This window comes from Vulpes lagopus, chromosome 18, assembly GCF_018345385.1.
Source record: "Vulpes lagopus strain Blue_001 chromosome 18, ASM1834538v1, whole genome shotgun sequence".
In the NCBI taxonomy this organism is placed as follows: Eukaryota; Metazoa; Chordata; class Mammalia; order Carnivora; family Canidae; genus Vulpes; species Vulpes lagopus.
Genome location: NC_054841.1, coordinates 28,191,025 through 28,218,102, shown reverse-complemented (window position 1 = coordinate 28,218,102; position 27,078 = coordinate 28,191,025). Strand labels below are relative to the sequence as shown.

The 27,078-nt window shown below is 47.8% G+C and overlaps 1 protein-coding gene across 1 annotated transcript; it reads left to right on the top strand.

Annotated features, from left to right (window-relative positions):
- The first annotated feature begins 1,723 nt into the window (after positions 1-1,723).
- On the top strand, positions 1,724-27,078 carry FKBP1A (FKBP prolyl isomerase 1A). Its single transcript, XM_041732957.1, has 5 exons — positions 1,724-1,878; positions 1,973-2,020; positions 20,913-21,025; positions 23,895-24,059; positions 25,946-27,078. Exons 1-4 carry the CDS (start codon positions 1,842-1,844, stop codon positions 24,021-24,023), a joined length of 327 nt encoding a protein of 108 aa, XP_041588891.1. The 5' UTR covers positions 1,724-1,841; the 3' UTR covers positions 24,024-24,059; positions 25,946-27,078.

Below are 27,078 nucleotides of genomic sequence, written 5' to 3'. Positions count from 1 at the left end.
AGAAAAGAGAAAAAGCCAGGTTGGAAAGGAGCTCTTCCTTTTAATTTTCTCCCGCTCTCTCTCTCTCTGTCTCTTTTAAAAGTAGGCTCCACACCCACCATTGGAGCCCAGCACTGGGGTTGAATGCACATCCTGAGATCAAGACCAGGGCTGAGATCTAGAGTCTAGACACTTAACCAAATGAGCCACCCAGGCACCCCTAATTTTGTCTCTTAATATCTATTCTTCCTTTCTTCTACAGGCACAGAACCCCTATTTTTAGTTGGGCATGGGGCACCCAGAATGAATGCTATATTTCCCAGCTTCCTGTGCAGCTCAATTTAGCTACACGACTAGGTAGTAGCCAGTGAGGTATGCGGGGAAGCGATGCATGCAACTTCTAGGTCATGCACTTGCAGGGAAGGGGATATATCCTCACATTCCCCTTTTCCCTCTTTCCACTGGTTGGGATGCAAACATTCTGGAGAGCCAGCTTGGGTCATTCACAGGAGAGAGTGGGATTCTAGGGATGGAGAGGTACAAGTAGAAGGATCCGCCTGTGAAACCGAGGTGCCCTATCTGCCTCTGGACTGTTATAAGAGAGAGACAACTTCAGACTCATTTCAGCCACTGTTAATTTCGTTGCTGTTACAGCCCGTATCCGAAATAATGCAAAATTCCCAAAGCAGTCACAAGCTGAGATTCTAGGGAAGGGGACATAAATGATGGGAAGCATGTCAAAGAACTTTGAGGTCATGTTAAAATATCTCAGGAGCACATGCAGGAAGACCCAGAGAAGGATTATCCATACCTGCCTCCCACCTGTCCTGCTCCGCTGTGTCACAATGTTTCCCTGGGGCCAGAGTATTTCTGTGAGTTCTTTCTACACGCAGTGGGCCGACTCCTTAGGACCTTGGCTAAACCTAGCTACGTCAGGGAAGCACTCCACACACCCCAGGCCAAGGCATCTCTGTTGTATGCACCTCAGAGCATGACGTCATGTATTATGCACAGTACTCACAAATTTGAAAGTTCACATTTATCTCCGTGGTAATTTAATAGACTAAGTTCTGCGAGGTCGGGGACTGAATCTGTCTCCTTCCCTGTTGTATCCCCAGCACCTAGGACAGGGCATGGCATATGGTAGGCGCTCAATAAGAACCCAAGTGTGGAACGAATGAATGAATGAATGAATGAATGAATGAATGAATGAATGAAAGAAAACCAGACATGACCGGACAGGCTCCATGCAGGGCAGTGTAAATAAATACCGACTCCTCTTCCAGGGAAAAATGCGGAGCTCAGAATCGTGAACCATTTCTTGACCGCTAAGTGAAGGTACCGACCAAGGCGCAGACCTCCCCCCACCACCCTGGGGGAGGTGTGTGTCCTTCCAAGTGTGAACCTGCTGAAGGTCACCCAGCCGGGAAGGGGCTCCCACTTCCCAGGTGCAGAAACACCGGGAAAGAGGCGCCGGGCCGGCCGGGAGCCCGCGGCAGGGACGGCAGGGACGGCGGGACGGCGGGACGGCGGGACGGCGGGACGGCGGGACGGCGCTCCCGACCGCGGCCTCCCGAGGCCTCGCGAAGCCTCGGGGCCGCCCGACTTCCGGTCCCCGGCCCGCCGCCGGGGCTGCGGGGACGTGCGCGCCGTGTGGAGCGCGCGCGCAGGGCGGGGCGTGCGGGGGCGCGCGCGCAGGGCGGGGCGTGCGGGGGCGCGCGCGTGCGCAGGCGAGGCGAGGCGCCGAGGCCCGAAGCAGAGCCGGGGCCGCGCCGCCAGGTCCGCCGTCGGTCCACGCCGCCCGCCGCCCGCCGCCCGCCGCCCGCCCAGCGCCTCCCCCCGCCGCCGCCGCCGCCGCCGCCATGGGAGTGCAGGTGGAGACCATCTCCCCCGGAGACGGTGAGTAGGCGCGCTCGGCGGGCCCGGAGTGCCCCCGCCGCCGCGCGCATCCGCTCACCGCTCCCTCCGTCTGTCTGTCTGTCTGTCTCCTCAGGACGCACCTTCCCGAAGCGCGGTCAGACCTGCGTGGTGCACTACACGGGTGAGTCGGCGGGCTCGCGGGGGGCGGCGGGGCGGGCGGCCGCGGCGGCCTGGGGGCAAAGGCCCGGGGCGTGGCGGCGGCGGGGCCCGCGTGGCCCGAGGCGGAGGCCTGGGCGGTGACCTCGGGCATGCCGGACCCGGGACGGTCTGACCCGGCTCTTTGGCGCTTCCACAGCAGTCCTGTGCCCACTGCGCGGATGGGGAAACTGAGGCTGGGGTGGGGGGCGAAGTCGCTGGCGCAAGGTCACATGCTCGGAACGGGCAGCGCCCCGGCCGGCCGGGGACCGTCAGAAAGGGGTTTGTACCGTTTCTGTGTCCCGGGTGACATCCTGCCTCCCCTTCCGGCCCTCCCTGGGATGGAGATAAGAAGGGCGAGGTAATTTCCAGTCTGCCGAGCTGCCTCTGCCTGAAGTCGGGATTCGTCCCTCCGCCGCGGTTGGAGAAAACGTCCTGGTTCCTGAGGCACTGTTTGGGCTCAGCCTGGCTTTGGAGGAGCTACATCTGCACGGTCTTTTTTCCTCTTCTTACTTTTGAGCCACCTGCAAATCCAAGCCTCAGTAGCACGTACGGCCCAGGCTGATGGAACATGTAATTTAGTCCCCACCTCCAGTCCTCCTAGGAGTACAGACTTTCTCCTCCCCATTTTAAAGATAAGGAAACTGAGGCCCAGTTAGAGTTACACGTAAGCCAAAGGAGATTGTGGACCTTCCGCCAGAATCAGCCTGCCATAACTCAGACTTCAGAGTGGATGCCTTGAGACCATCTTTTACTCCATGCCCTTACAAGGTCCTCCTGGGTTGTATTGGGGAGGGGGGTGGAGGCTGAGCAGGCGGAGACTCTGTGGCTCTGGGCTGGAGTGGGGGGCGGTGATTGGTGTAGCCACAGTTGATATGAATAACCTTCCCTCCCTCTCCCCCTTCCCCTTTCTCCCCCTTCCCACCCTTTCCTCTGTTCCTCCTCTCACTTCCTCTGTTTCTTCTCCTTCCCTCTCTTTTCCTCTTTCTCCTCCTCCTCCTCAGTAGTAGGCTGTAGGCAGTTAGGTTCATGCTGCTCAGGGATAAGCTCTATCCTCTCCCAGATTGTGGGGGGAGCCCTCTGTGAAGGGCGGTAACTTTCATAGGGAAGGAAGAGAAAGGCACTTCACATCTCCCTTCCCATGCTCTCTCACTTATTTGGCTGTTTTGTCTCTCTGGCCTTTCTCCAGGGGCAGAAATGGGGGCAGGGGGTGGAGGGAGTTAAGAACTAGAACCTTTTAAAGGCTACCCAAGGAGGAAGTATTAAAACCCATCTTCAAGAGTAGGGAACTCTCTCTCGTGCCTATAAAATGAAACTGGAAGGTGCTTTTGACTTTTTAAACGGCTGTCTTTGTAGGCTGCGGTCAGCACCTGAGCCTGGGCGCTCTAATGGAGGAAAGCTTGTCTGTTGGGTCGCTTTTGATCAGTGTGATGAAAAGAGTAAGCCTTGCCTTTCACAGTGCTAGAGTGAGTAGGCAGTTTATTCAGTTCCCACAACCAGCTAGGGCAGATGCTGGCACTCAGGTGATGAGGTGACTTCTCCCACCCCCCATATTATAAGTAGCCATGTTAGGATGATTGGCTGTATCTGTCTCACTCCCAAGTCTGTGCCCCTCATCCTTGGTTTACCCATCTTCTGGTGCTGATAGCAGGATTGGATCCACGGCATGTAGGCAGAGCCATGTTTCACTGTGCCTTTTGGTGAAACGTCCCCACACAGCATGTCTGGAGCCTTTCCTAAGAGAACAGATGGTCGTGGGACCCAGAACACCATCAGGGCTCCCAATGCCTCTTCTCCCAGTCTGTGTTTTCCTTGAGGGTGGCACCCACCCACACGTTCCCAGAACAGCAGCAGGACCCTGGCGTGCACTAGGACAAGAGCTTTCTTTTTTATTTCATTTTTGATAAGCTCTACAAAGGCGCCTTAGTGAGAAGCCAGCTCTGCCTCTTGCTCACAGAATAGGCAGTTCTTGGACAGGCGGCTTTGTTCCGGCGGGTCTTTGCCACCAGCCTCCCAGGAAGAACCTGTTTGAGACCTGTGGGGGCGTGAGAGGAATGGGTAGGCGCTTTGAGATTTCATCTATAGCAGTGAAAGCTTTCAAGCCTGTGGGAACAGAATTCTTCTGGAAGGAACATGATGGGGGTGGGGGAGCACCCTCAGGACTTAAGGGTCTTCACAGGCATGAAGACCCCCAGGCCTCAAGAAGGAAGAAGAAATGCTCCTAATACCCCTGGTTTTCATCCCTGTTATTCTCTGCTTGGCTGCCTCAACATTCCCTTGTCAAATTTCTTTTTCTCTGCTTCTCCCAAGTGGTGACTGTTGGAAGTCCCCTGCGTGCCCTTCCACCCCTGGGCCCAGTTCCTCACATTGCTTGGCTGTGTGACTCCAGTGATTACAATTCCTGGGAGGGAGAATCTGATTGACCCAGGTTTGGGTCAGGCAAACACTCTTGATCCAGCCTGCTGTGGCCTGGTATCCACCGCTGCTGATTCGGGAGCAGGTCCAAAGAAATAGCCCTGGAAGTAAGATAGCCAAAATCCCCTCGCAGCCGCCAGAGAGATCTGCATAGCACAGACTGACTTTGACCGCATGGACATTTCAAGTGCTGCTGGTGGTTGCCAGTTATAGCCTCGAGGCCACTCTCAAGGCTCACTCTGGTACCTTCTGTGGCCTCTAGTGGAGCACAGCATGCGCATGGCTTCAAAGAAAGGCCTGTGTCACCTCTCTGGTGCGAGAAGGGAAAATGAAAACTTTGCTGTCACCAGCCAAGCACCTCCTAGTAGCATGACAGGCATCGAGGTGGGAGGAAGGAGGTGGCAGGATAACCTGCCAAGTATGTGCCTTGAGGATCAAGTGGATTCTCACAGCTCCTTCCTTGCCTTCGGTAGCTTCGTCATCTTTATTGTTGAACTTGTCCTGACACACAGCTAGGCTTGTGTCGCTTTTACTCATATCAGCAGGCCACATGCCTGCCATTGTCAGAGCAACCTCAAGTGGATTGAAGGAATTCTTTTTTTTTATCCTCTTAAAAAGCAGTTAACATTTCATCCTTGGGATTGGGTTTAAGTTGTCAGTAGCCTGGCTTCTATATGAGAAAAACCAGGGGTCCCTCAGCCCCCATCTTGTCAGCAGGTCCACTTGGCGGGCATCTGAGGTGGCCACTCTCCTGCAGCCCCTGTCTCCAAACCCTTGTTTTTCTTTAACCCCTGTCTCCCCCTCTGCTTTATTCCATCCACCCTCCCTGCTGTTTCTGGTGTTCAGAGGAAGGCTTACCCCCAGTAGAGTCTCCACAGACTGGTCTTTCCCCTTGCCTCCACCCCATGGCGTCTTCGGTCAGACAGGCTGGCACTGTTTGGCCAGGGCTGCAACAGGACCCTTTTACTTCCTACAGCAGGTGTTTATGAAGCAGCATCAGCAGCAAGCCAGGCTCTAGGGACATGACTAGTGAACAACATAGGCAAAGACTTAATCTGGTGGGGCTTCCCTGGGGTGACGTGGCCAGTAGCTTGCAGGTGTGTATGTCAGGTGGCAAGAAGCGCTGTGGAGAGATGGAAGCAGAGTGCAGGCATGGGGAGGGGTTACTGCATTTGGTGAGGGTGGTTGGCAAAGGTCTCTGACAAAATGACCATTTTAATACTGACCCAGAGGAGGTTGGGAGTGAGCATTGTGGAAGAGTCTCAGGCAGAGGGCCTGAAGCTGGGGCATGCTTGGTGTGTTTGGGGAATAGCAAGGAGACCAGTGTGGCTGGACTGGATGGTGTGAGGGGAAAGCTGTGGGAGGAGGAGGTGATGGTGGGGCCTTGTAGGTTGGTTTAAGAGTTTAAGAGCACTGGCATTCTGAATCCTCAGTGAGGTGGCAGCCATTAGAAGGTCAGGAGCTGACTTGGATTTATTTATTTATTTATGCATTTATTTTAAAATTTTCATTTGACAGAGAGTGCACAAGCAGGGGGAGCAGCAGGGAGAGGGAGAAGCAGGCTCCTGGCTAAGCAAGGAGTCCGATGCGGGGCTCGATCCCAGGACACTCGGATTATGACTCAAGCCAAAGGGAGGCTGACACCTAACTGACTGAGCACCCCCCAGGTGCCCCTGACTTGGGTTTTAATGGGCCCACTTCCTTTGGGCTACTGACCTTTTATGGGCAGGGACAGAAACAGGGCTCTGGTTGTATCTTGGCTATGTAGTGTGCTGGCCTGGCCAGGAGGGAAGAGGTGGTGCCAGGTGGACAGTGAGCCCCACCAAGAGGGGTGTAGCATCCTTGAGTGGGTTTCACATCTTGCCTCTGCCCTGTAACTTATGAGAGCTTGGACAAATTGTCCCACTTGTCTCAGCTTCTGTGTGCCATCTGTAAAATGGGTGTAACAACACCTGCTGGGGGCAAGTGCGTTCCTTGGGGCGGGGAGCAGTGACGGCCACGTCTTAGTGCACATAAGGTCGTTAAGGCTGCCTGTGTCCCAGGCACTGAGTGATGATGTATCCCTATCGGTCCTTCGGCCAGTCAGCACCACGTAGGATGCCTAGAGTGGGAGAAAGGTAGAGTCCCAGTGGTAATACTCAGCTCCTAGAGTGGCCCAAATTCACTCGCAGGACAGGGTTGGAGCTGAGACCTCATCCTCTGTTCCTTACACATAGGGAAGTAGGCACTGATAAGATAGATCTGAGTGAGGATTCATGTTCAAACAGGCCTACACCTTGCCTGCAGAATAGAACATATTGGCTAAGAAAGTTGCAGCTGATCTAAATGGGTGTACTCAGGGAGGCTGTTAGCATTTGTTTCCTTTTCCTTGTTTCCTGGTGGGCATGAGAGGGGCAGGGTTGGGCTATACCAGTCTGGCTGTGCAAGTCAAAGTGCCAGTCCTTTTCTTTTTTTAAATTAAAGTATAGCTGTCCTATACTGTTTCACTGGTTTCAGGTGTGCAACACAGCTCTTAAACAAGTCTGCATCCTGCTGTATTGTTGTATTGCTCTCCCCCCCCCCCCCCCACCGCCCCCAGCTGCCATCCCAGGGTGTCTTCGTTTCCTTAACATAATGCAATTTTAACATTTTGGAAATAGACCTTGCTGTGGAAGCCTTATTTTCTTTTCTCTGGAATTGTGATTACCAGCATACACAGTCAGGCCAGTGTCCCATTCTCTTTTCTTGGATAAGAGCAGAAGGTTCGTGTGTCTTAAATGAACCGAACAATGAACATAGCATGCTTGTATGTGTAACTGACTTGTGAAGTTTTCAGACATAGAGAAACATCCAAATAAATACCCCTGTGCCCACGACCTAGATTCTGTGATGGTTAACATCTTGTCACGTTTGCCGTTTCTGTCTTCTTAGAGAAGACGTGCGCATATGTGTGTGTGTGTGTGTGTGTGTGTGTGTGTGTAATCTATGGGTTGTTCACCGAGTCACTTCAGCTGCAGACATCATGACACTTCACCTTTAAATACTCGAGCATGTGGGCAGCCCGGGTGGCTCAGCGGTTTAGCACTGCCTTCAGCCCAGGGCAGGATCCTGGAGACCAGGATCGAGTCCCATGTCAGGATCCCTCCGTGGAGCCTGCTTCTCCCTCTACCTGTCTCTGCCTGCCCCTCTCTCTCTCTCTCTCTCTGTGTGTGTGTGTGTGTGTGTCATGAATAAGTAAAATCTTTTAAAAAAATAAAATAAATATTCGAGTGTGCTCAAAAATGAGGGATCCCTGGGTGGCGCAGCGGTTTGGCGCCTGCCTTTGGCCCAGGGCGCGATCCTGGAGACCCGGGATCGAATCCCACATCGGGCTCCTGGTGCATGGAGCCTGCTTCTCCCTCTGCCTGTGTCTCTGCCTCTCTCTCTCTCTCTGTATGACTATCATAAATAAATAAAAATTTAAAAAAAAAAAAATGAGAATATTCTCCTTATCCTCCTACTGGTCACACTTAAGAAAATTTAAAATGATTTGATAGTACCTAAAGCCAAATTCATATTGAAACCACCCCAGTTGTAATTAAAGTGTTTATTTTTTTTAATAGCCAGTATTCTTTTAAGGTTTATTCATTGTAGTTGGATATTATTTCTAGTATCAACCTAGAAGAATCCTTACTCAGGTTTTTTCGTAATGACCCTGATTTTTCAGAGAGCAGGCTTGTTCCCTTACTGAATGCCCTACGTCTGTCCCTTATTGTCTCCTGGTGTTGTTGGACTTCTCCGACACCGGCCTGGTGCTGTCTTCCATCACTTCATATGGGGTGCTATATGCTTCATACCCAGCATACCATGGGGGAACATCCCTTTTTGTGATGCTGAATTTCATCTTTTCTGTAAAGGTACATTTTCCCCTTTGCAGTAAGCAGGCGATATGTGGGGTTCTTGGGCATCGTGCCTCTGTCTAATCCTCATCCACCTTTCACCTCTGGCATTGACACCATTGATAATTCTTGCTGGAAGACACCATTTCATTGGCATTTACAAAGTGGCAGTTTTAAAATTCCTTTATACCTCCTACATTTATCAGCTGCTATTCTATAAAATAGGGTAAAGCATGGGAACCCTGGGTGGCGCAGCAGTTTAGCGCCTGCCTTTGGCCCAGGGCGTGATCCTGGAGACCCGGGATCGAATCCCACGTCGGGTTCCCGGTGCATGGAGCCTGCTTCTCCCTCTGCCTCTCTCTCTCTCTCTCTCTCTCTGTGACTATCATAAATAAATAAATAAAAATTTTTTAAAAAATAGGGTAAAGCTTAATTCTTTTCCTTTGTCAAATTTTAAAGTGAAGAATTTGTTTTGTCATCTTCTCTGGTGGTGGCAAATGACTGCCCCTCCCCCATCTCCTTATTTATGGGTTTTTTTTTTGTTGTTGTTAATATACTGTGGAATCATAAATTTCCTCAGAGCTTAGAACCATTGATATTCATTATTCTTTTTGACATTATCCCAGATTTGGCTACTAGGAGCCCCTTTGGGCTGCCTCTGATACCTTTTTGATATGTCCCCCTTATTTCTTAATCACCTCCTTAGTTCCCCTCCTCTGGTCCTGGCATCAGTCATCTCTCCTAAGAGCTCTGTATCCTTTCAGTGGGTCTCATTGATTTTTTTTTCCCCATTAATAGCTTTATTGGATATAATTTATGTACCATAAGATTTACCCATTCATCCATAGGCTTTTGAACTTGAACATTTTTGGTGGTTAAAAACTGATTTTGTGGGGTGCCTGGCAGTGGAGCATGCAGCTCTTCATCTCGGGGTGGTGGTTTAAGCCCTATGTTAGGTGTGGAGCCTACTTAAAAAGAAACTGATTTTATGAAGTGCTCATGGGTTAATTGTTATCTGTAAGCTAGGAATTGCTTTTCTCTCTAAAAAGAGTATTGTTACCTGCTATTTCTCATGGAAAAGGCCAGGGGTGTTTTGGATAACTTATTATCCAGTTCTCCCTTTGGTGTTCATGGTGATGGTTGTTTATTTTCATTTCTCTTTTTCCTCCTCTGTTCTTTTACCTACTGAAGAACTCAGCTGAGTCCTCATATTCCTTCCCCCAGCTCCCTTTAACTTCAGTCGGATACATTCTAGCATTGGAGGGGGAGGGGGGGAAAGGAGAGAGGGGGAGAAATAGTCCACTGCTGGGACTGCTGTCTCTGCTCTTGCTGCCTTTACTCATCCCCTTCCAGGAGCTCAGACCGCCCTGGCCTACCTTCAATTCCTCGGACACACTGAGCGCATCCCACCCAGGGAGCTCTCTGGCTCTGTGTTTCAGTGCCACCACCCTGCTGCTACTCCCCACCACAGGCAGGCTCTTATCAAGCACAGCTTCCATGGCAGCCGTCAGTGAGTCTCCCCTGACTGACCCTTGGCTGAATGGTTTTTCACACGAGCACACCACATGTGCCTGATTGTCCAGCAGTGGCACCCATCTATTTCCTTCGTGGTCTTCCTCATAGGCAGTCTGAGTACAGTGGCCTCCACTTTTTCCCCAGCAGACTGCAGGCCTTAAGAGACTAGACCCACAGTGGTGGTGTTCTCCAGGGTCTCTCCCCATCAGCACCTGGCATGGAGTCACACAGGGACTGTTGGAATAGTGCTCATTTAGGATCTAGCTGGAATGGGGAAAGCCCATATTCTCTTAGGTTTGGCATAGTGTGTCTGTTTCCCTTAAGTTAGAATAAGAAGGAAAATACTTAGGTTTTGGACTTTGCCCCATCCCTGTGGATTAATAAAATTGTGACTACTTCCTCTCACACCTGCTACATACAAAGCAGCACACCAAGCCCTTCCCTCAGTCATTCAACAAATGTGTTAGGAGCTAGGAAAATCCTCGGCCCTGCCCTTGAGATGCTTACCTTGAGGGAGTGCCTTCCCCTGTGCCTACTTTTACAGGAGAAGTGCCCTGAGCCGCCCATACCTGGGTGGAAGTGCCATGTGGTCTTGGATGTGTATGGCTTTGGCTGGCAGGAGGGGAGAGCTTGCCAAGTGTGTGGAGGGGGAAAGGGAGCCTTTGGTTTTTCTACAAGTACTTACCCACCATCTCTTTTGTGCAAGGCACTATTCTAAGCACCAATAGTATAGGAATGAAAAAGACACATCATGGTGCCTGTCCTCATAGATCTTAAACTATAGTAGGAAAGAAAATAACAGATATGACTGATAAGCAAAAATATATTGTACATTAGCTAGTCAGTGCAGAGGAGGGGACAGGAGAAGGTTGAGATTTTAGATAGACCCAGGAAGACTTCAGTGAGAAAGTAACATTTGAGACAAGACCTGAAGAAGGTTAGGGAGTGGTCCAGGTGACTATGCAGTAAGAGCATCTTAGAGAACAGCAGGGATGGGGCAGCCCAGGTGGCTCAGCGGTTTAGCGCCGCCTTCAGCCCAGGGTGTGGTCCTGGGGGCCCCCCGGATCGGGTCCCACATCGGGCTCCCTGCATGGAGTTTCTCCCTCTGCCTGTGTCTCTGCCTCTCTCTCTCTCTCATAAATAAATAAAAATCTTAAAAAAAAAAAAAAGAGAGAGAGAGAGAGAGAGAACAGCAGGGATAAAGGACCCAGGGTGATAGTATCCCTGGTGTCTATAGAGAACAGAAGGAAACCGTGTTCTTGGAGTGGAGAAGTGTGTGAGAGTAATCAGAGATGAAGTCAGTGGGATGCCATGTGGGGTGGCAGCTCTTCCAGGGCTTTGTAGACCATTTTTAGGATTTGGATTCTATTCTAAGTAAGATGGGGAGCTAAGGGAGGGCCTTGAGCAGAGGGAGTAGTAGGGTCTGACTTGTATTTTAGAAGAATGTCCTTCTAGCTGCCGTGTCAAGTTTAAACTGTAGGAGAAAGAGGGCAGAAGCAGGGATATGGGGTTGGGGGTTGGGGGAGGAATGCTGTGATCATCTGGAGCCAAGCCCCAGAACTCATGCCTTTAATCCCATATATATACCCTACAGATTCCCGCATCTGTGTTTTCTGGAAAACAGAAAAAAAGAAAAGCTAAAGATCATGCATATTTCTACCATTACCAAATAGCCACTGTTAAGTATTGTTTTCCTTCTATGCATCTCCACCTGCTCCACCCCAGCCCCATGACATATAATGTGGCAGTCGTTTTATTTGTATTATGATAAAGTGGGAAATGAAAGGCATGCCCACAAGGACATGAATTGTAGTTCATGTTCTGGGATCCTGTGCGTTCTTCCCATCATGGGGCCTTCTTGAAAATATACTTTTGGTTATAGAATTGAAAGAGATTTAGCAAAAGGTTAGGAGTATTTCCAGATAAGAGATGGGGTATGTCCTTGCACTTGTTTTCTGTGATGGGGAGGAAGAAGCTGCCTCCCTCTTTGGGTAGGCACTTGACCTTTGATCATACCACGTGCATGGGCTTCTCAGAACTCCCAATTCAGGAAGGTTGCCCAGGGAATGCAACCACAGAGGCCTGGAAATGGAGCAAAGACATAGGCTTTGAATTCATAACTCTTAGCTAGCTGCAGGGTGAAGAATCTCTTTTCACTCATTATGATGGGGCAAGTGGATAGTTGACTATAAAAGTGGCATGACTTCTCTAAACATTTTATTTCAAATCCAAGCGTAAATCATTTACTAAAGGCCCATGTCTTTTAGGGTGGCTCTTCAAGTAGAGTTTCCCATCAAGGTTCTTGCGAAAATCTAGTTTTGGTTTCTTCTAAAGTCAAAACACTAAGGACCATTGTGAGGTCATTATCAGTGCCACACCCTTCTAGTTTGTTTGTTTGTTTGTTTGTTTTTAAGATTTATTTATTTGTTAGAGGGGTGCCTGGGTGGCTCAGTTGGTTAAGCATCTGCCTTTGGCTTAGGTCTTGGTCCTGGAATCTCCAGATACGGCCCTGCATCAAGTTCCCTGCTCATTGCGGAGCCTGCTTCTCCCTCTGGCCCTCCCCCTGTTAATGCTCTCTCTTTCTCTCTTTCTGTCTCTCAAATAAATAAATGAAATCTTTAAGAAGAGTAAAGGTTTATTTATTTGAGAGAGAGAGGACATGCGTGCATGCAGGAGAGGAGGGACACAGAGAAAATCCTCAAGTGGACTCCCTGCTGAGCAGGGAGCCTGACGTGGGCTGGATTCCCCAGGCCCTAATATCATAACTTGAGCTGAAATCTAGTCAGACACTCAACTGACTGAGCCACCCAGGTGCCCCAAACCTTTCTAGAGTTTTAAGATTTCTTTCTTCAAACATACATTAGTCTTATTCACACGCACATATTCACTAGGAGTATTTTTTGTGACTTGCCTTTGTTGAGTCTTTCCAGTCAGCTAGGACCACTCTTTTTCTGTTCACACTCATAGTTCATTTCTTTGCATACTGTTTGTGTTTCCTATTCTCAATAAGTGTAACTGACATAAATGAGTTCGCAGGTAACATAGCTGACCGGCCCTTCCTAAGCATAAAGTGCACTTGGGGAAGAAGAATTGGAGGTGATTAGAGACTGGGGGCTAAAGGCTCCTTTGCTGTGCTGGAGCTGTGCAGGCTGTGGTGTGTAGGAGTCTTTGGCAAGGCAGTTAAGTTAAAGGCGGTTGAGGGAGCTTCTGTAGATAAGAAGATAGAGGAAGGGAAACAGCCATGCCTGAGTCAGTATGCTCATTTGCACCTAGGTCAGTACATCCATTTGGGAATGGTGGCTTCAAATGCAAATCTGCAGAAAAATTAGTGATTTTCAGTTTGGGTCCCCCTCCTCCATTCAACCATTGTTCTTTTATACTTAAGAAAATACCTGTTGAGTCGAAAGCCAAAGTCCATTCTCCCTCTCCCATCTGTAAATGGCAAGAACTTTATTTTGTTTGGCAAGTTTGGAGTGCAGGATATTCTGTTTTATTGTTATCGTTGTTGGATTTCGGTTTGGGCTTTTTGTCTTTAATTTTAAGATTCTCTGTAGTTTGGACCCTGTAAAATCCTGCCTTTGAAAACCACCTGCAAAGATACCATCAGCAACTGAAAACCACATTGTGAGTCATGAGCTTTAAGTGCCACAGGTGTGTAGCCCTCACTACAGATCCTTCTGCAGTCCTCCTCCCCACCCTGGAGAGGGTACAGGGGCTCTGCCTTCCGTGATGCATTCTTGCGTTATTAGTGAAATAATTACCCTGTGGTCCCCTTGAATCTCCAGACCCTGGCCTTGGGTCTTCACCACTGCTTCCATGACTTGCACTGAGTACCAGGAGCACGGTGCAAGGGCATTTGCTCAGCAGCCACTGGCCAGGTCTGCCTTTCCTGGTTCCTCCTGAGCGAGCACACCCTGAAACAGGCGAGCTCCAGGAAAGAGCAGCTGTGGGGGAGGTGAACTTGAGATTGTTCTCCACATCCTTTTCTTTTCTTTTTCTTTTTTTTTTTTTTTAAGCTCTCCTGCTCCTTCTCTAAGGACTTGAGTCTGGTTCTTCCCCCAAAAGAACAGCTGAGTCGTTTGGGAGGAAACTCAGATGAAGGTGACATCAACGCTTTCAACAGCCAAAGGCTGCTTTACTGGTCTCTCATGCAACCATAGCTTTTGCTCTTTTCATGGTCTTTGTGCTTTTAACCAGAGACTCCCAAATTTTTGCATTTTTTTCCCTCCCTGATTAGTAATATAAAGGTGCTGAAAATAAAAGCTGTCATTCTGGGATTACCCCTCAGAGTCTTCCTCCCATACAGGAAAGAGATTCTAAATAAGATTCCTTGTGCTTGTCCTGCTGGTTCTTAAAGATTGTGCAGGCGAAACCACTCCTAAAGTGGACACGAGTGCTGCTGGCCTGGAGGGTACCAGGGGTTGAGCCTACTGCAGCAGAAACGTAGGACTGAAGGCCAGGTTTGTGACCTCAAGCTGCCTTCAATCAGGAGAGACAATAATTCTTGAAATGGAGAATGCAGAGCTGTCCTGGGCAGCCTGTGGGTCATGAGGCATAGGTTTGTATGTAGTCAGAAACGCAAAGAGAGGCCCATGCTGGTGATGGGTTTTGCTAATAGTGGCCTCTGGAGCTTAGAGTGTCAGCTGTCATATCTGATTGTAACCTCAGTTGCCTTCTCTCATCAGAGCATGCTTTCTCTAGGAAATTATGGCACTAGCTTGGCAGGTGCTTTCATTGGTCAAGGGCTCCAGATCCTGGCACACAGATATCCAGAGTTAAAATGGGAGCAGTGGCTGAGACTTTACCAGCCACCTGCTTTACTTGCTCCCTCCCGTTACAGAGGAAGTACCTCGCTACTCACTGCCAGGTTGGGAATAGGAGGTAAACATGTGTAGGATTTTAGTGAATCTTACTTTTTTCACTTAAAAAAAAAAAAAAAACAGTTTTGTAGAGGTATAATTGACATCCAGTAGACTGCTCGTGTTTAATGTGTATGATTTCATAAGTTTTGATATGTCTGTTATTCTTCAAAACCTCCTCTTTCTATTCCTAGCAATCTCTGGCATGCTTTTCTATCAGTAGAGTTTGTATTTTCTAAAATTTAGTATACATGGAATTGTACAGTGTGTATAGACCCATGTCTGGCTTCGTTTGCTTCAGCATAATTATTTTGAGATTTTTTTTTGGTTCCGTGTTATCGATAGTTCATTCTTTTTTATTGCTGAATAGTTTCCTTTTATATGGATGTGCTTGTTTATCCACTCACCAGTTGGCAGAGGTTTGGGTTGTTCCAGTTTTTGGCTATTCCAAGTGAGTTTGCTATGGACATTTGTCTTTTTGTATGGCTGTCATTTATCCATACAAGGATAAATGGAAGGATAAATGGAATCGCCCTGTCATATGGGAGGTGTATGTTTAACTTATGGCCAACCTGCTTTCCAAAGTGGTCGTTTCATTTCATATTCCCATGTGCAGTGTGTAAGAAGAATTCCAGTTCCTCCAAATCCTTACCACTGCATATGATCAGTCTTTTTAATTGTACTCATTCTAATCAGTAGTAGTCCTATCTCCCAGTCGTTTTAATTTGCATTTTTATGGTGACTAATCATATTGAGCGTCTTTTCATGTGCCTACTTGCCACCTGTATATTTTTTTCAGTAAAATAGCGATTCAAATCTTTGCCCTTTTTTAATTGAGCTGTTTGTTTTCTTACTGTTGAATTTTGAGAGTTCTTTATATATTCTGGACACAAGTTCTTTATTGGATCTATGATTTGTGAAGATTTTTCTCTTAGTCTGCCTTGAGTTTTCATTCACTTAAAAGTGCCTTTCAAAGTGCAGAAATTTTTAGTTTTGATGAAGTTCAGTTTATTCTTTTGTGCTTTTTGGCCTCCTAAGAAACCTTTGTCTCACTCACAGTCATAGAGATTATTTCCCTGTGTTGTCTTCTAGAAGTTTTATGGGTTTATGTTTACATTTAGGTCAATTACCTATTTTGGGTTGATGTTTGATCATGATGTGAAGTATAGGTTCAAGGTTTTACTTTTTACCTGTGGGCATCCAGTTGTTCCAGCCCAATATAGTTTTCATATCTAGAAGTTTGGTTTGACTCTTACTGTCCTCTACTAATTCTAACATCTCTGTCAGTTTTGGAGTGGTTTCAATTGATTGATTAGTCTTCTCATGGCGGGTCGTGTTTTCCCTCTTGTTAGCATGCTTGGTAATTTTGGGTGCTGGACATTGTGAATTTTACCTTTTGGGGTGCTAGATATTTTTATTCCTGTAAATCTTCTTGGGCTTTGTACTGGGAAGCACTTAAGTTACTTGGAAACCATTTGGTCCTTTTGGGTATCTCTTTTATGATTTGTCAGGTAGGTCTGGAGCAGTGCTCAGTTTGGAGCTGATGATTCCCAGCTACTGAGATGAGATCTTTGGGGTGTCCTACTCAGTGCCTCATGAACCAGGATTTTCTCCAGTCTGGCTAGTGGGACAGTCACTATTCTCAACTCTGTGTAAGCACTGGGCACTATTCCTTCTAAACCTTTTGGATGGTTCTTTTCCTGGCCTTAAGTAGTTTCCTCAAACTCATGCTGATTAGTGTTCTGCTGAATACTCAAGAGGGACCCTCTGCAAATCTCTAAGGATTTTTGCACTCTACACTTCTCTCCTTCCTGGTTTGTGTCCTTTGGACTCCGAGCTGCCTTGAGCTCCATCCAGGTCCCTCTCCCTGGAAACGCCCAAGGGTGTAAGCTGGGCAGACATAGAGCTTCTTGCCATTTTAGTTTCCCCTCAGGGATCACTCTCCTTCATTGCTGTGTCCAGTGTCTTAAAAACGTTTTAGCTATTGTCAGGGTTGTTTCTCTGTCTCTCGCTCTCTTTTTATGGTGGGGGTTTTTGTTTTGTGTTTTTGTGGTTTTTTTATTATTGTTTTGTTTTTGGTCACATAGAGTAAATCTGATCCCTATTCCTCCATGTTGGCTAAAGCTATTTTGATGTCACAGCTTGTGTCGTGTTCTGCATTCAGCACTGACCAGCCTGATTCCCACTCCAGAAAACACCATACACATGTTAAGTTCTGCTTCTTAATGAACACTGCATCCTCCCCTGTGTCACCTGTTTCCCTGGCCTGCAACTTATAGCCATATATAAGTGGTCTTTTCCTCCCCACTGGGGAAGCCCTCCTTCTAGCCCATTCTTACTCCTATAGCCTGTGCCAGTTGTGTGAGATCTTGCTCAGCTCTGGGGATGTTGTTTACTTTTCCAACTTAGATTATAAGACAACTCCTCCTCAGGCCTAAGGAACCCCACCACTAGCAACACCACCACCCATCCTTCCCTAAGATTTTCTTCTGCAAGGAAGTAAGTGAGATGGACAGTTGGTGACAATGGTCTGAAGTTCTGGAGCAAGGCTCATGTCTTCTCAGGGGAAACAGCTCATCTGAAATAGGGGAAGAGAATAAGGATCCTCAGCAAGGAGCGAAATAAGTCAGAGGAAGACACTTATATGGCTTCATTCATATGTGAAACATAAGAAACAGGGCAGAGGATCATAGGTAAGGGAGGAAAAACTAAATGGGAAGTCATCAAAGAGGGAGATAAACCATGAGAGATTCTTAACTACAGGAAACAGGGTTGCTGGAGAGGTGGATGGGGGGTAGGGATAACTGGGTGATGGACATTAAGGAGGGCACGTGATGCGATGAGCACTGGGTGTTATTTGCAACTGATGAATTATTGCATACTACATCTGAAACTAAGTTTGTATTATATGTTGGCCAAGTGAAAAAAGATTTTTTTTTCAAGGATTTTCAGCAAGGCTCCTGTTTAAAGTCCCTTTACTTTGAAATCCTACTTCTTGGCTTCTGTGGTTTTTTGAAATAATAGGCAAAGGCTTTGCCCCTCAGTGTCTCAGAAAAACTGAGAGTTGGGGCTAGAAAGACATGCTTCCAGACCCACAGTCTGCACTGAAGAGCATCCACTTCTCCAGGTTAGCTTAGCAGCAGGTAGCACCTGATGCTCCTGGCCTGGAACAGTAGGCATCTCACCTTTAGGCAAAGTAGGATGGGTGTGTGTAGCATCTGGAGGTAGCTTGGCAACACATTTGATCAGGTATAAGAGGGAAGTGTAGGGAGTCTGCCTCAGGACCCTTTGGTCTTTCATTGCAGTCAGAATACAATCTTGCTCTGGTTGAGGCATGTTCAGATTTGGCTGAAAGAATAATTCTTTTGTAGGTATATTTATATTTTAAACGGTGAGCTTCAACCCGTAGTGTATCACGAAATAAATTTAGGAGGTCACAGTCAGCATTCTTTTGAGAAATGAAAAGTACATCACATGCAGTAACTCTTACATGTAAATCTTATTTCACTGATACATGTGTGTGTGTCCTGGGTCCTGATAGATCATGCTGGTCTGCTGTCAGAGTCGATGACAGCCTTTGTCATGTGAGTTGTTGAACTCCAGTTCTTTATTACCCTCTCATGGCAGTACTGCGGGGTGGGGTGGGGGGGCTATTAAGTAAAGATCCATTAAAGAGTCGCTTCATACCTATTTAGGTTATTTTCAACTGCAAGTGATTGAAAACCTGACTTAAGGCAGAGCAGACTTAATCACCTCAGAACATAAAGCTTCAGGGAGGCAGTTTGGGGCTGGTTCAGAGCAATAGGACAACTAGTCTCTGGTACTCTTGACCTTCTCATGATTACAAGGTGGCTGCCAGGGTACAGACATCACATCCTCACAGAACAGCATTCAACAGAAAGGGAGGGCAGGAGCTTTCTTCCTGAGTGTCTTTTTGACCAGTGAGGCAGGTCTTTCCTGCAGGGTTTCAGCAGACTCCACATTTGATCTGAGTGCCCAGACTGGCCCATGTGCCTACCCCACACTGACACTGGAATAGGAGAAAGGCCTCGATTGGTTCCATTTCATCTCCTGGGCCATGCTGTAGCTGTTCCTGGAAAGTTGCTCAGTTGGAGAGAGGAGTGGGAATATTTGGTCTGTATTTTCTAAGGGTCTGGAATGTGCCATGGCCTGGATTCCAGATGCCCCTTGAGGCAGGTTTTTGTCTCCGTTTTGTCCAGCCACCCTTTGCAGGCAGGGCTCAGAGGGCAGGGACCACCCTGCCATTTTTAGCTGTTTCCCAAGGGTTTCCTTACCTAGTGACTTTTCTACCAAATCTACTAAGGGATCCCTGAGGCTCTATTCATCATCTCCCCAGATGAGCACAGACCAGAAAGGCTGTTTCTGGTCTTTGGTCTCCTTCATAGCTCACTTTCTCCATCGGGCCAAATACAGCCTTTTGATAGAGCCAGGCCCCACTACCCACTGACTCCGACCTTGGGTGGGTTAACTAAACCTTGGAGTTGGTTTCCTTATTTTCGCCATAAGCAGGCTCCAGTGGGTGATAGAAAGGCTCTCTGCCCGGTCAAAGAAAGGGTTCTGAGAATCCAGACTGCTCATTGCCTGCTCTTACCCCTAATGCAGGGTTTAGGTTGGTCGGGTTCAGTGTATGCAATAGAGCTTGTAGGGACAGACTAAAGTGAGAGTTGTGGAGGGTGGACACCTGTTTTTCTCCTAGGTGTTCATTTATAGGAAACTACTCAAGTCCTGCCATTTGTCATTTCTTTTATCAGGCCATGAATATGTTCTGGTGAAGAGATGAGTGCCGTGTACACCCCACCTTGCTAGTTCTGGGGTACCAGTTCCTGGCTCTCTATTGACTTGGCAGGAGTAGATCCCCACCCTCCTGTCTCCCTCTCAGTCCTCAGCCCCCAGCTCCAGACTTCAGGCACTGTCGGCACCCACACTGCTCAGGACATCTGTCTGCCTTCCTGTTCTGTTAGGACAGGACAGCAGTTCCCGTCCCCACCACTGCCCATTTCCTATTTTGTCAAAGTTGAGCTAGTCCGGTGGCTTTGATAAAGCTCTCAATTGATCTCTGCTTCCCTATCCCACTTGTAAGTGTTGACATTGTTTTTTAAGTTGAGTTTATGTTAGGATTTCCCTCCTCCCCTAAAAACATCCGAACACAACAGAATTCTGTTTTGCTGGGTCTTCTGAGTGATACTTTAGAACCATCGTGGGCACCCACCCTTAGCCTCCAATGAAATCTGCTTTGTATGAGTTGTATGTCAACAACTGGCTTACCTCTTCCAGTCTGGGATGGTGCTTTGAAAGTTCAGGACCTCGGTGACAGCTGTCTCTGACTTTCAGAGAAACCACTGCAGATGATCCTGTTTGAACGAGGAGTGGTAGGTGTCTGTCTTGTGCACTCACCCTCTGGCATCTCCATGTCTAGAAGTCCCCCTTTTGGTAGAGGCTGCCAGTGTGGTTTGTCTGGCTACTGGGGCACTGGAGTAGTTGAATGAACATGGTTTTTGGATTTATAGTCTAGCTTGACTACTTTGGCAGGTTGCTTCACTTCCTTCTGCTTCTCTCACTTCCTTCCTCTGTGAAATGGGGACAGTGCTGGGGGAGGATTGAGTGAATTCATGTGTGGAAAGTCCCTGACTCCCAACTGGACGCACTGCCCTCAGTTCAGCTGGAGTTGTCCGGAGGCCACCAGGGAGAGGTTTTCAGTGTCTTTACTGTTGCCATTTCTCTGATTCCCTGACACCAGCTGGCGTCCTGCAGTTCAGTTTAGTTCTGATACTACCCGCGTTTCTGTAAAAGGGGATGGGTGAACTGAGGAAGGCCAGTTGCTTCTGAACCATATGTGACTGCCAGCCATTACATGTGCCTTAACAGGCCCATGATTATTCTTCATCTCAGAGTGTGCTGACAGTTCATGTCTAGAGCATGGACACTTACCCATTCTCAGCCCAAGGCAGACAACTGCCTGCCTCTGGTGGTCAGCTCACTGCTTGGAGTTGGGAAGAATACACATAGCCCTGGGGTAGAGGGACTGTCCCAACTCGAGAGGCCCGCTGAAGACCCAGGAAATCCTCCCGGGACACCACATTCCTCCTCAGGCCTCGGGCAGCCCTGCCAGGCCTGATGCCCGGCATCCGGGACGGGCACTCCTCGGCTGGCTTCTTACACACCTCATGTCATCACTCCTTGTTGCTCATGTTACAACTGCCCTTTTTCACAGGGATGCTTGAAGATGGAAAGAAATTTGATTCCTCCCGGGACAGAAACAAGCCCTTTAAGTTTATGCTAGGCAAGCAGGAGGTGATCCGAGGCTGGGAAGAAGGGGTTGCCCAGGTATGCTCTTGTTTGTTTTGTTTTGTTTCCTGGTGTCTGCCTTTGAAATGATGCTATGGGTAGGACATTCATATGATTCCAAAATCAAAAAAGATGTGAGTAGAAAATTTTACTTGCATCCCACCCCATCTTGCCAGTCCCCTCACCCCCAGCAACTCATGGTATTAATGTTTTTTATAGAGTTTCCTTAAGCATTTATAAAAATACACTTTTTTTTTTTTTTTTTTTTGCTGTAGACACACACAGTGTTCTGTACTTTGCCTTTTCATTTACTCTTTCACACTTTGTATATCCAGAAATAAAAGAGGAAACTCTCTCTTCCCACATTCCCTTAGGTGGGTGTATTTTATCAGTACAATGACCTATTGATGGTCATTTCCAGTATTGTGGCTGTCATAAACAATGCTGCAGTGATGAATCTCGTGTGGACTTAATTTTATATTTGTGCAAGTGTTGCCACAGGCAGATTCTGAGAAGCAGGGGTGAGCGGTTCACGGGCTGTGTGCACAGTATTGATATACTGCCAAGTTGCCATCCGTAGGGATTACACTGAGCTGCCACCAGCGGGCTGTGAGGATGTCTGTCTCCTCTCAGTCCCAACCAGCAGTGTGTTGTTAAACTTTTGGATTCAGGACAATACAATGAGTGAAAAAAGTTATCTTGGTGTGGTTTTAATTTGCGTTTGTCTTATTATTGGCCGTGTTGTGTCAGACCCCTTCTGAGAGGTCATACTCATGGAGAGAGTCATTTTGTTTGTCTTGAGTCTGTTTCCTCAGCACTCCCTCCCCATTTGTGTAAACGGCTTTTGTTCTGCCGACACAATTCCCAATGGACAACAGGATCCAGGGTGCCAAATTTCAGTTGGGTTCTAGCCTTCCATCAAGCCCAGCAGGTTTTTTCTCAGCATTAACTGGGTTCCAGCATCCTGAGACCCAAGGGGCTTTATAATCAGCCCTATGTGGTGGGTAATTAATCAGTCTGTTTCCCTCTCACGGAAGAGAATTGAGATGTAACCAAAGTGGAAAGATGTCTGTCTTTCTCTTTTTCCAGAATACACATTGTTCTACTTCCTCTATAAACTATCACCAATTTATTTCCAAGTGAACTGCTTAACTTGCAGAAACTTTTGGTCATCCCACTCCCAAGTGTTTAGATTTCTGTTCCTGCAGGGTAGAGGGTTGGTAGTGCAAGAATGAGAGAATCTTTGTGGTTCACTTCCCTTTGGAAACCTCTGTCCACACTGTGTGTCTGGCTGGCTCTTGGTCTGTAGCCCATCCCCCAACGACCATGCCAACCATTGTCCACACCACAGCCATCTTCTGTGGCCATTCCGGCACCGGAACAATAACTGTGTTGTGTTCCAAGAGCCATAGCTGCCACCAAGATAGTGTTATCAGCCTATTGTACATCCTAGGCTTGGCGAGGCCTGACCGGGTGTTGGGGAGATTCCCAGTCTCCCCAAGGACCCAAGGTACATGGGGGTCAATCACGGGCCTGTCACTTGTGAGAAGTGTGGGTGGTCTGGGACCTGCACAGAGCATCTTTGAAATTCCACAGGATATCTTTGAGTGAGTTAAAAGCACAGGAAGAAGGGGGGTTGTGCCCTTTTCCCTTTCTTTTGATATTGTTGTCGTTTTGCTCTTACGTGTACAAGTATGCGGTCCTGCCACAGGACTGTCTGCAGCCTGCGTTTTCCCCTTCTCACCGTGTCTCAGCCATCTTTCTGCGTTAGTACATTTCCGTGTTAGCCACTGTATTCTTTCTAGTGGCTGACCATGGTGCAGATGTGCCTGTGAAACCTCTCTCCTCATAATGGGCATTTGGGTTGTTAGCAGAAGATGCTGGAAGTGGAATTGCTGGGGAAAAGGACATGACTCTTTTGAATTTCATTAGATTAAACCATATGCTTTTAATTTTAACTGCCCTTACCACCCTGGCCCAGCATGTCCTGGTTTCCTAAAGGAGATGTGAGGAGCACGGTTTCTGAGTCACATTAGAGTCTGAGCGCAGCCTTCAGCCCCATCTCAGTTGCTGTCTCTTAGGCTGGGTCAGAGAGTCAGCAGCGTACACCGGGAAGCTGAGCAGAGTGCACTGGGAGGGTGGACATGCAGCAGAGAGCCTGCTCACTGTTCAGAAAATATATATTGAAAGTTATTTATGTATTTGATTGAGAAATGAAAAAGTACAAACGTATCTTAAAAAGTGAAAATTTTCCCTCCACCCTGGCCTCTGTACTCTGTTCTCCCCATGGAAAAATGCTGGTATTATTTGTGGCCTTCCAGAGGTATTTTCTGTTTATATAGGCAAGGTGAAGGTATGTAAGTATTTCCCTCTTTTTCACACAAATAGTAGCCTACTATACATGCTACTTTGTAAAATCATGTCCTTTTGAAAGTTTTTCTATATGAGTGTAAGTATAAAATATAGAAAGTATAGAAAAGTAGACTACCCCAAATATTACTTTCTGTATATGTGTTTTCTTTTAAAGCAAAGTTTTGGTCAAAGTCCTCCTTTCTTAAGAGTGTAGATTCCACTTAACGTGTCCTTTGAGTGACAGACCCCTGAAGGACAAAGTGGTTATACTGACATGGTACTGGCTGCCCAGAGTTAGGTACATAAGAGCTGGGCAGAAAGGTTGTTTTTATCTGCTATTGAGCCCCTTAGAGCCAGATGCAGGGATTGTGCAGCCTGACTGCCAACTTCTGTGTTCTGCGCTGGGAGGTACCTGGCACCCAGGCAGCCACACAGTCACTGGCATGTCCTAGTCACATTATGCTGTCTCAGGGACACCCCAGTAACAGCCCTGCTTCTTATAGAAACAGCTGGGGAGTGCATCTGGTTGAGTCTTTCTTTTTTGTTCTTTTCACAGATGAGTGTGGGTCAGAGAGCCAAACTGACTATCTCCCCAGACTACGCCTATGGTGCTACTGGGCACCCAGGCATCATCCCACCAAATGCCACTCTCGTCTTTGACGTGGAGCTTCTGAAACTGGAATGACAGGAATGGCTTCCTCCCTGAGCTCCCCATTCTTGGGTAAGGAACTGAATGCCAAAGGCCTTTTCCTGCCTTTGTACCTCCCAGTGTTTGGTGGATAGCAGAACCAAAAATGCCACGGGTTCTTCCCTCCTACATTCTTGCTCTGTTGGGAAGCATTTCGGTTTCAGTTACTAAATTATTAGTGTAACTGGTCACCCTGTGGAAAGGGATGATATATGCTCTCAAACAAACTCATTGGGTTGGGGCAGCTGATAGTAGCTGTTTAAACGAAGGGTTGTCTTTATATCTAACTTAAAAACTAAAACTGAATTGGGAAGCAGAAATGTGGCCAAATTTGTAATGCCAGAATTTTAGTTCTTTAGAAAAGGAAGACTGTTGAGGACTGCTTACCCTGTCCTAGTGGATGCAGCCCCCTCGCCATATACGGTGTGGCCACTGCCTATCAGGGAGTGTGAGAGGGACACTGTCACTTGAGCCAGCTGTCTTGGGGGCAGGCCCAGAACACTAGAGCTCACAGGCCTGCCTCCTTCTCATGGGTGGAAAGGTGAGGCCAGGGCGTCCTCGTGAAGCATAAAGGTGCTCTCAGTCCTCAGATCTGAGGGACTGATCCGCTCTCCCATGGACCATGTGAGAGAAATGAGGTCTAGAGAGAAAGACCTTACTGAGGGTCACTTCCAGGCAATGACAAAGTAGGACTGGAACCTCTCTCTTGCTTCCCCTTCCTGGACTTGCTTTTCCTTCCTTTTACTGTCATCTCTAGGAAATGACACTCTGTGTCCTAAGGGCTCACAACTTTGCATGTGGGTATCAGACTCATAAAACACATGAATGCTGCCACCTTCTCTCCACTCGGCCCCAGACCTCTCAGCTTTCCCCATCCTGGCCCTGGAACCAGGGGACCACAGCCAGGGGCTGGGTGAGAACGCTTCTGTTCAAAAGCTGTCACAAGTGGCTGCCAGTGGTCTAACCCTGTCCTGCTGTGGGCTTTTTAAAATACAAGGTCTTTTCAAATTCTTAGCTATTTTCTCTCTGTGATTTGAGCCCTACGTACCTGGTTCATACAGGCTTGAGCAGGTTTGATGACCCTGGCTTCTCTACTTAGCATTCTTACCAGGAGGGAACTCCTGACATTTTACAAAGCCTCTGTCTGCCCAAAGGTCTATACTTCATCCACACCCTCTTTACTGTCCTTTGAGAGCTGAACCCTTTGGACATAAAAGTACTTGAAGGGAGCCTTAGAATTAGCCTGACATGGGTACAGGCATCCTGTAAACCTGGTAGGCTGAAGGGAGGGGGAGGATGGGAGAGAGGGCTACCAGTCACCCTGGCCTAAGCTTCCCCCTCACTGCCAAAGAACATCGCAGAGTTTGCATAGGTCTTGAAGGAAAGCCTAAGGGCAGACCTAGAAAGTTATAGATTTAAGTAAGTGAATAAAAGACCACAGACGCTTTCTAAATTTCTTCAACATGAGGGGCATACCAGTTTAGGGCTGCACACATGGAAGTCACTAGGAAGTCTATCCTAAGATTCTCCTGATGGCTAGGGCACACCTCAGACGATTACTGGGAGTGGGAGCCAAGCATGACAGTTTTTTGAAGCCCCCACGTGATTCCTATATGCAGCCAAGCTGGGAGACCCTGTGATAATGAGGAACTGTACCATCACTGCTCTCCTCAGCAAGGTAGATGGAACCTTAGGTTAAAGAAAACACTACCAGTTTAGGCAGGAAGAAGACTGCTCACCCGGGAATCCAGCCCGGGCTCAGTGGTCTCTCCCTAGCTGGAGCAGAAGCAGCTTGCTCTAGGTGAGACCTTGCAGCTCTTGAGGAAGGGACTAGGTGTGGCAGGCAGCCCCATGTCTGTCCCTGCCGCGCAGATGGAGCCCTGTGTTGCTGGAACTGACAGATTTTCTGTCCCCCACAGATGTGCCATGGAGGGATGTGGCGCCTCCAGACGCGCACACGCGAGTCCGTATGGAGCTTTTCCTGATGTTCCACTACACTCTTTGTATAAACATCGACCCCGACTGAATGTGTTCTGTCACCCAGCTTTGCTCTTTCCCTTTCTCCTCGTGTGTGTGTTGACCTAAACTATATGCCATAAACCTCAAGTTACTCATTTGATTTCGTTTTCATTTTGGGGTGAAGGTTCAGTTTCAGTCTTTTGGATCTAGGTTTCCACTTAAGTATTAGTCAAGTATTAACAGCACAAGTCATGGGTTAACTTTAGAATAGGAATTGATGTTGGGGGGGGGGGGATTACAAGAATCTTTATTTTATTTTATTTTTTTTTTGGATGAAATTTTTATCTATTATATATTAAACATTCTTGCTGCTGCGCTGCAAAGCCATAGCAGATTTGAGGCACTGTTGAGGGCCGAAGTAACTCTCCCAGTTGAGAGATGTCCTTGGGTTGAATTAAAGCCCTACCTGAAACTGAAGTGGGGAGGGGGAGAGCCTCTGCCTCTACTACCCCTCCCCTACCCCCCCCCACCCCAATAATAAACCCTCTGCCTTTTGGAAGCAGATTGTTCTCACTGCGATATTGGACACTACAGGTATCTGTCCCCAGGCCAGCAGGGACCTCTGAAGCCTTCTTCATGGCCTGGCTCTTTGTTTTGTTTTGTTTTGTTTTTTTTCCATCCTGTGGTTTTTCTAACGGATATTCAGGACTTTTGTAATCTCATAGCTATTTGAGCTCCACTTTCCAAATTTTAAGAACTTTAATTGAAAGTTTAAATTGAAGGTGCTGTTTGTAGACACATAACACCCGATGAAAGCCCAGCCATCATGACAAACCCTTGAGTGTTGTCTTGAGAAAATGATGCTGGTCATCACAGCTTCAGCATCTCCTGGTTTTTGATGTTCGGCTCCCCCGGCTGATCTCAGAGTTTCCTGGCTTTTCCTCCTCCCCCTCTCACCCCTTTGCTGTCCTGTGTAGTGATTTGGTGAGAGAAATTATTGCTGCCTACCCCCCCCCACCCCCACCTGCCCGCACTACGTATGACTTTCAAGTTTTATTATTGCAATAAAAGTGCTTTATGCTGGCTTTTCTCA

Excerpts from the sequence above, each read along its gene's own strand:
- FKBP1A (XM_041732957.1), top strand. The coding sequence starts at position 1,842 with ATGGGAGTGCAGGTGGAGACCATCTCCCCCGGAGACG. Across the intron at positions 1,879-1,972 it reads GACCATCTCCCCCGGAGACG|GACGCACCTTCCCGAAGCGC; the intron begins GTGAGTAGGCGC and ends CTGTCTCCTCAG. Across the intron at positions 21,026-23,894 it reads GGGAAGAAGGGGTTGCCCAG|ATGAGTGTGGGTCAGAGAGC; the intron begins GTATGCTCTTGT and ends TTCTTTTCACAG.